This window comes from Acanthisitta chloris, unplaced genomic scaffold (genome assembly GCF_000695815.1).
Source record: "Acanthisitta chloris isolate BGI_N310 unplaced genomic scaffold, ASM69581v1 scaffold4206, whole genome shotgun sequence".
NCBI lineage: Eukaryota > Metazoa > Chordata > Aves > Passeriformes > Acanthisittidae > Acanthisitta > Acanthisitta chloris.
The window spans coordinates 27637-36764 of NW_008678548.1; the positions used below are offsets into that span (position 1 = coordinate 27637).

General features: G+C 45.2%; 1 protein-coding gene across 1 annotated transcript; it reads right to left on the reverse strand.

Annotated features, from left to right (window-relative positions):
• Nucleotides 1–3753: 3753 nt before the first annotated feature.
• IRF1 (interferon regulatory factor 1) lies at nt 3754–8651 on the reverse strand. Its single transcript, XM_009076918.1, has 9 exons — nt 8527–8651; nt 7525–7624; nt 7139–7315; nt 6757–6806; nt 6496–6631; nt 6201–6326; nt 5548–5591; nt 4348–4483; nt 3754–3854 (listed from the first exon to the last, which is right to left on the reverse strand). The coding sequence occupies exons 1-9, from the start codon at nt 8611–8613 to the stop codon at nt 3754–3756; spliced, it is 957 nt and encodes a 318-aa protein (XP_009075166.1). The 5' UTR covers nt 8614–8651.
• Between the last annotated feature and the right edge of the window lie 477 nt (nt 8652–9128).

The window sequence follows — 9128 nt, forward strand, 5'->3', positions numbered from 1 at the left end:
CCTTCCAAGCTCTGTTCCTTTCCCAAATGACTACTGATTATACAACTCCTTTTTGCATTCCACCTTGGAGAAGTGATCTCTGTTTTTACAACAGTTGCATTGCCTATAGATCTTTCTCTCTGTCATGAAAGGTTCACAGCATGAGAGCAAGCCACTTGCCCTTTAAGCCCTGCCCACAGACAATTTCCTTTTATTGCTCTGTCTGGGTTTGGTGGGGGTGAGCTCTCCCCAGGGATAGGCTCTCCCGGGAAGTGAATTCTTCCCAGCTGAATATAGCTGTGTGCATATTACAGGTGAAAACAACTCTTACTCCAGCAGAAGTTCACAGAGTTTATGAAGAGCTTGATTAGGATAGGCAAGTTCAGAAAAATCCAGTGTCAATGTTTTAAAACTGTTTCTATGACATGGTTTATGCAGGGAGTTTATCTTAAAGAGCTGATGATGCTCCTCTGTGTATAAGCAGACTGAGAGTTTCCTTAGTCTGTTGCTTCTACAAGTCCCACTACCCTTGGAGGTGGTGGAGGAGCTGGTCAGGCATAAGCTCAGCACAACAGACCCCAAGTCACTCCCCCCACCCTGAGCTGGAAGGCACCACTCTGCTCTTTCTTCCCCTCCTAAAGAGTTCAAAACAACAAAACTGACAACAAAATATTTGGGGTGGAATTTTTCCATCCAGTTGCTTCAATGGCTGAATTACTGACAAATTCCATCATGGGACATCACCACTTTTCACTGGCAAAATACAACATACAGTCAGTTATGGAGGTATCTTGGCAGGTGACAAGGGAAAGCATCTCCAACAGCCTGGTAAAATAGTCTTGGAGCTTGTCTGTGGTCCCTGGGTGTGAAACTGTAGCTGCTGCTTTCTTCTGTCTTCAGATCTTGGTCTCAACTTTTATCTATGAACGTTTCAGTGCTGGTTTTTGTATCTGAACATGTTTGTGAAAAACTTGCTCCTTTCAATGCATGAATGGGTGAATTAATCTCTACCTTATTTTTAGCAGTGTTTGCATCATAGAAAGTTTCCCTTCTCTCTGCTATCCCCTCCCCCTATTAGTGACAAACTTGCAGTGGTTCTTAAACAAAAATGATTTCCTCTGGTTGTGTCAGTGTTGCTGAGCTGGTGTCCCATCCCAGAAGCAGAGGTGCCTCTAGGTCCTGCAGCCTCACATTCTTTCCCTGGAAGTAGCTGCAGCTGACCAGGGCACAAATCTGATCATGGAATCATCATAGAACAGTTTGGGTTGGAAGGGACCTTAAAGCCCATCTTGTTCCAAACCCCTGCCATGGGCAGGGACACTTCCACTACAGCAGGTTTCTCCAAGCCCTGTCCAACCTGCCCTTGAACACTTCCAGGGATGGGGCAGGCACAGCTTCTCCAGGAATCTTGTGCCAGTGCCTCACAACTCTTCACAGTCAAGAATTTCCTCCCAATATCTAACCTAACCTTGCCCTCTGTCAGTTTGAAGCTGTTCCCCCTGGTCCTGTCACTATCTGCCCATGTATAAAGTTGCTCTCTGTCTTCTTTATAGGCTCCCTTTAAATACTGGAAGGCTGAAAATCTGGTGTGTGATTTCTTTGCTCATGCACAAAATGTTCCTGCTCTAGATCTGCAGGATTTTAGGTGGGTGTGATCCAAGGCAGCCCTGGTACCTGGGGATTTCCCAGCTGGATGGATGCCTCTCGGGATGTGGACCTTTGGGCCAGATGTTATGCCAGAGAGTGTGACAGCTGTGAGGGGACAGCAGAGTCACCACCCTCCCAGCTGCCAACCTGCAGAGCCAGGATGAGGTCAGAGGAAGGTGCTCTCTGTCCCCTGTCACCTGGAAGGTGCTTCCTGCGGTTGCCTGTCTCAGGCAGGGCTGGTTAATGACTAACGAGATGCAGCGACCATGCCCAGCCTCTCACTCCCCAGGCTGCTCTGCCACCGTGTTGTGCCGTATCCAAACCCCTGAGCTGTGCTGGATTTGAGACCCATTACCACTGGCTTCCTATGCCACCTAATTTTCCCCTCTTCCCTTGGTAAGCCTCAGATCTGTCCCTGCGACTGCAGGTCAGGTTGCAGCAGAGCCTCTGCCAAAGGCAGTAGGAAATGTCTGCTTTGTTCCAGCCCTTTGGGTTGGGTCTTCCTCTCCTGCAGCCTGATATTCTCCTTGGCTCTGGCTGAGAAAATGAAGTTGTTCTCCAAAGGCTATCACAGCAAGGGGGGATTTCCAGTCACTGTAAGTGGCTGCAGCTCCCACACATTGCCTCAGCCTCACTTGTCTCTCATCTCTCACCCTACATGATGCAATAACATCAGACCTTTCCTGAAGTATGGCAAAGTAATAAAATATTCAGGGGGAAAAGCAGCTTGCTTTCCCCTTGCCTTCTGAATTGTCCATGTGCTTTCTTTTTAGGCAAACCTGAGGGATTAAACTACAGCTTCACTGTAGCTGATAAGATTGTGATAGGGACATCTATAGCAGGGACTTCTTGTGTAGGATTTTTTCAGTAGCCTCTAACCTTTCTCTGAGTTAGGTCTGACTTGCAGACTATGGCAAATACAAATCAACTACCCCACACGTGCACAGCACCTGGGCTTCCCTTCCCTGACAAACAGAATTCCACCCATCAGCTGCACTTGGAAAAGGGTGGAGGGTAGAAAATGGGACCAAACTAAATTCCTTGTGCTTTTATGAGTCATCAAAAAACCCCAACTCTCTGTCAACATCACATCTGTTCGGGTATTTTTAAGGAAGCTGGAATGCATCATCAGAGCTCTCCCATGAAAAAAAATAAACATGTCATATATAAAATATTTTATTAAAACAAATATACAACACTTTATATACAAAAATAAAATGTACAAGAAAATAGCCCGTTACAGCTTAGTGATTTGATTTTCGTTGTATTACACACAAACCAGAACCTCTTTCATCCAGCACACACTGGGCCTGGGGGGTCTGTGGGGTGTTACAGCTTGTGTGTAGTACTGGAGGGATCCCTGCAGAGTGCCAGAAGGGATCTGTGAAAGGCATGGCATAAATTAAGAGCTCTGCCCCTCTCAGTGCAATATTATTTCGTGCAGCAGCTCTTCAACTCTTGTGTGGAAATGGATAGGGCACGCCGACAGCAGAGAGCACCCTGTGAGTGCATCTGGAACGGACTAGGTGGAAGCAAAGCCTAAACTGATTTTTCACATTTTATTGGTCTAAACTATTTACCCAGTTAGAAAGATCTGAAAGATGAACTACATGATGGAATAAATCAAAGAAGAGAGGGCCCATTAGTGCAATTTTTCTAAGTGTAATGACAGTCGTTAAGCTCAACATCACCAGTGTTGCACAGGTAAGCAGCAACCAAAAACTAATAGGTAAGAGACTTGTCTGCAGTGTCTCCCCTAAGCACTCCATGGGTAAAGTGCTCACCACATTTCATGTGGGGAGGATGGTAACCTGCTCCCCATGCCTGTGGTACACCACCAGGTCAGACCCCATGGCAGACACCTTCCAGCAAAAGCTTCACCTCCAGAGCAATAAGGTGCGTGCTGCGGGTGAGCATCTTCAGTGCCACAGTCCTGCTAGTGAGATGGGATAGTTCTTATTTTGATTGATAATAGTCTTTTGTGTTGCCCCTTTCAGGCTTAAAACTGAAACGGAATAGAAAAGCTACTTTCGTCGTTCACTCGGTAACATACAATTTTTTCCATTCTCTCCACACTTGTCAAAGCTTCTACCCAAGAGCAGTTTGTGGTTGGAGGAAGCCAGAGGTCTACAAGCCACAGGGAATGACTTGCATGGTAGGTCTCACTGTATCCAGCCAGGAGAATTCTAGGTTGCCTTTCTGGTCAAAGAATCGGAACTCCAGGTCTCCTAGACAAAATAAGCCAAGAATTAGCACTCAATTAATGCAGCAAGAGCAAAATAGTGTATAGACAGATAAAAAAATATGTATAAAAATGGAAAGATTTCTCAGAAGTGAGTAAATAGCTTAGACTAATATGTTGCTAAAATACAACAGACACTCTATTAAACTCTCCCATTTCACCTATTGCTAGTTACAATTATTACTAGTAACTTAAGCTATTCCTCAGTTACATTGCAACATGCTCCTGAAAGCTGATCTAACTTAGGCATGGATAACTCTAAAATCTGTACATTACTCTTACTAGAGGTGTTTTTGACTTTTCCTTTTTATTAACAAATTCCTTACAGCCTTCCAACAAACTACATGGAAATCTCAGAACACAAGGATGTGTGAATTCCTCCATTGCCTTTCCTCCCTCCCAACTAGTGTCTTGCATGAAAACCCATAAGGGTGTCATCCTGTGGCCTTGACTGTCAGTGATAAGCGAGGAGCCTGTACCTGAAGTTGTGTCGATCTCCCCGTCCTGCTCCTTGTAGCTGTAGGGATTGCACATGCTCTGGGTGCCTGACTCATTGGTGAGAAAGCCTTTCCCCCCAATGCTGGTGTTGTGCCAGTCTTGGGCTGGTCCAAGCAGCTGGAAGAGAAGGTAAGAGGAGATGGTAGAAACTACTTCTTTTGCTATGGGTGCAATGTTAGATTCCTTGCACTTAATTAGAAGACAGGAAAGCAAAAAGGTTCTCTCTTCTCATGCTAAGTTATATAAAACTTTACATCCAGTTTAAAAAAAAAAAGTTAATGTAAAACAGGAGTGGCTGAAGTACCCTTGGTGATGAACCCCTATCTTATCAGTGGGATGAGTGTGGCATGTCTGGAAATGCAGATTAAGGGCCAAACATGTCAGAGGTGATGGGGAGGGCAAAATAGAAGTCTGGAAGACCTTTGCAGACCCTAATTCAGCAACCTGAGGCCAAGGAAATGGCCTCAAGTTGTGGCAGGGGAAGTTTAGATTGGGTATTAAAAAAACATTTTCATTAGAAGTGTTGTGAAGCATTGGAACAAATTGTTCAGGGAAGCTGTGGAGTCATCGTCCCTGGAAGTGTTCAAAAAAGGGGAGGGCAAAATAGAAGTCTGGAAGACCTTTGCAGACCCTAATTCAGCAACCTGAGGCCAAGGAAATGGCCTCAAGTTGTGGCAGGGGAAGTTTAGATTGGGTATTAAAAAAACATTTTCATTAGAAGTGTTGTGAAGCATTGGAACAAATTGTTCAGGGAAGCTGTGGAGTCATCGTCCCTGGAAGTGTTCAAAAAATGTGTGGATATAGCATAGCACCTTGAGGATATGGTTTAGTGGTGAATATGGTGGTGGTGCTGCATCCACAGTTGGACTTGATGATCTTAGAGGTGTTTTCCAACCTTAACAATTCAATGATTCTATGAACTTCTACTCCTAGCAGTACTCAATAACATCCTCTGCCTTTCATATGAAGGGTAAATATTTCCATGGCTGTGTCCTCTCCAGTTCAGGTTTACAAAGCAGCCTTCTTTTTATATTAAATTTTTCAGGCTTCCTCATTAAATAAGGGTCTTGGATTATATAAATGTATGTTCAGCTCATGTGGAACTGGATCAGATACCTGCTTCCCTGGTGCAAATACCAACTTCGGACAATTTTTTTTCTGACCAGAAGGGCTGGTTTTACCTTAAAAATATCCGGATTTATTTCCTCTTCATCTTCGTCTGTAACTGTTTTGTAAGCAATAAAAAAAAGAGAAGAAAACAGACAGAGATGTCAACTTTTAGCCCTCATACTTCTGCTTCTTTGCCACAGAACCCACTTCATATTCTCTTGTCACACAACACTACTACCTTTTACTCCCCCTACCCCAAACTCCTCACAATCCTTCATCGCAGTTGCTCTTCAACAAGTGCACATTGGGGTGCAGGACTCCAGCCAGATCTGATGCTTCCCCATGACTCAACAGAGCAGAACCCACTTGGTATGGAAGATGATAGGAGGAAGATGATTTGCACCCTGAGTGAAGAACCACTCTGATATATGCATGTTAATTATTTTTTCCCCACTGGGAAGCGTGGCTACCTCCATTGTCACTTTTGTAGCAGGTGGCATTTCAGAGCCTTTCACCCATGAAAGAGCACATGCCAGCTCTTCCCTTCTGCACCCTGGCCAGTTTGGCAACTCCAAATGCCCAAATCTATCCAGTAGATGTTGCTTTTTCTACAAAACGACTCTTGTTTCTCCTATTGCCTTGGGCACTCCATTCCACTGCTTTGACTCCAACCTGCCTCCAGCAGACCAGTGAAAGATTGGGATAGGAAAAAGGAAATACCCACCTTCAGAGGATGAAGCCAGGGGAGACACCTGGAGCTGGTAGAGGTCGTTGGTGCTGTCAGCCATGGTGACTTCCATGGGCGGCCTCCAGTCGGTCAGAGAGCCGCTCACCTCGCAGGAGTTCAGGTCTGTAGGATGCACCAGGAAGTCAGCATTCACAGCAGAGAGACAACCACCTCTATTTCCTCCCTGCCTATCTAGCAGCACAGCCACCCCAGCCCCAAGACTCATCTTTGACCGTGGGTTTAGTGCTAACAGCATTTTCCACTCTGCTCAGAGCTAAAACCAGGGTCTCACCTAAGGTGATGGATGTGCTCTCCACCTCCACTTCCTGCCCTGCATAGCTGTGAATGGTGTAGCTGCTGTGGTCATCTGGCAGAGGAGTGTTGGTTAACCTTTCTGCTGACTCCTCCAGCCTTGTTTCTTCATATAACTACAAAAACAAGGGCAAAGCATGAAAGACTTGTCTAAGAACACACAAGTTCCCATATGAAAAAAACTTAAGCAAGAAAACCACCAAAACCTCTAGCTCCTTCAGCTGCCTCTACAGACACATACCTTTCTCTTGCTCCTGTTTCTTACTTCTCTTGAAGACTTTGACTTCCTTTCTGGGAAATAACAATAAGACAAATGTGAGAAAGGGCTGCACATTTTAACCAAGTGCAAGCTCTTGCAGCCTTTGAGACCTGCTCAGCAAGCTCAGCTACTGCCAGCAGCAGCCAGTCCCCATCACATCCTGATGATGCCTTTAAGCACATTTAAAGAATCTGGGATAAAAATCAATAATTTGTAGAAGCTGCTCCCAGTGGCAGTAAGCAGTAAGTAAACCCAGCAGCACCAGTGCTACCAACTGGTCTGTTACCCTCTGCCTACGTGGAGCAGGACATTTAAGTGCTGTTTAAGCAGCATAACCCCAGCTGGATTGCCAAGGGTGGTTTACCTTTCTTCTGATGCTTTGTCAAGGGTGGGAGCATCCTGTAAACCCTGACAGCACTGGAACCTTTGTTGATGCTTTTATCCTTCACTTCTTCGATGTCAGGCAGGGAATTCATGGCACAGCGGAAGTTTGCCTTCCAGGTTTTTGGATCGGGATCTTTCTCACCTTCTTTATATCTTCCTATAAATAAGAGATGGGGTGAGCTTCTAAGACTTTGAAGTGCTACCACCAAACAAAAAAGCCAAAATTCTATTTTCTGACATACATACTAGTAGTTAACATAATGACTAGCGGTTAATGTAACTATTAGTATAAGGGGTAAGTCAAGGCAAAAAAGTGCCTTGTTTGAGATGTGAATATGACTGATGGAATGCAAATCCAGCACACACCTGTATGAATGGCCCAGCTCCGGAAAAGGCATGCATCCTTCTCCATGTCCCAGCCATGCTTAGCTGCATGTTTCCATGGGATTTGAAATATCATCTTCTCCTGAAATTAAACCAATAGAGATTTGAATTAAAAAAAAGAAACATCACATGCCAGTTTGGAATTACGGATTTAATCAAAGAGTTCTCGGTAGCAGCTCAAATGTTATAGCCTGCCCTGCTCTATATTTTAATTAGATGTACATTCTTCTATCTATTTTCTTCATGGCATTTAAGGCTTTTTATGATTTCTGAAACTGAGAACAAAAACATGTGGTGCAGTACAGTAGAAGTAAGCAATATTAGCAATTGTACCCCAAAATCACTGTAATACATTGTATCCAATCTATTAGTATGTCATGAATATTCATTTTCTAGGTATGCTTTGGCAGAGAATCCAATTTTTAAGTTGCCCATAAAATCCTGCAGGAATCCTACAAAATAACATGTCCCAGCTTAAATATCTCCTTGGCATTGATACGGAAACTTCAGAGACCTGGTTCAATAAGCTCAGTGATCTCACCCTGTGCTACAGGTACAGGGATGTGCCTTTCAGACCAAAAAATACAGCATTTCTTTCAGGCCAGATCTTAAAACTGGGAGCAACTGGAGTGTGACAGCAACTATTTAACTGGGACAGGAGGTGGCTTGGCTCAGTGGGCAGCAGGAGTTAAGAGATCTTGGAGCTTTCGTGGTTCTCCAACATGTTCAGACTGCTTCCATTATAATTTATCATTCTCCTTGGAATTTTCCCAGGAAAAAAAATGAAACTATGCCACGGTGTACCAACCAGAGCTACCTTTTCTGCAAATAAAAACAGGTTTTGTTAAACATAATTCTGTCAAGTTTTCTCTATAGTTTTTCCTTCATGGTCTTGACTCACATTTAGTGTCATTTAAGAACAAGGATGGTTAATCATACACAAGTAATACTTATAATGATAATAACAGTACAAACCAGCCTCACCTGGTTAATCCATCTCAGTCCTGGTATTTGATTGGAATTAATCTGCATTTCCAACCAGGGCCTCATGCGCATTCTTGACACCGGCATGTTGGCTGTGAAAGAAATTGCAGGTCAGCCAAACCCTCGTCAGTGTTTTACCCATTCTGCAGCACCACTCCTCCAGCACCCTCCGTGCTCTCAGCATCACCACCAACGCTACCAACGACAACAACTTTTCCAGAGTCTTAACTCTTGTTCGGTGTCTTCCACCTGAAGTGCTTCCTGCTCCGCCTGCTCCGCCTCAAAACACGGCTCGGGTTTGGAACACGACCGAGAGGCTGATGGCAGGGGCAGATGCTCGGTCCGTGCTGCACGCCCCGACCCCCGGCTCGGGGAGGGAGCCCAGCGCCAGCACCGCGAGTGGGTGCGGGTGTCCCCCGCGGGACCAGTGTGGGATACCCCGCTGCAGCTACTGGAAGGTACTAAGTGCACAGTCCTCCCCTAAAAGGTTTTTCAATAACGAAGTTGCACACGGTGGGGGTAGCGGCCCTGCTGCAGGAGGGGATGCCCTAGGGATCCCCAATTCCACCGCGACCCGTCCCGGGAAGCAGCGCCCGGCGCCG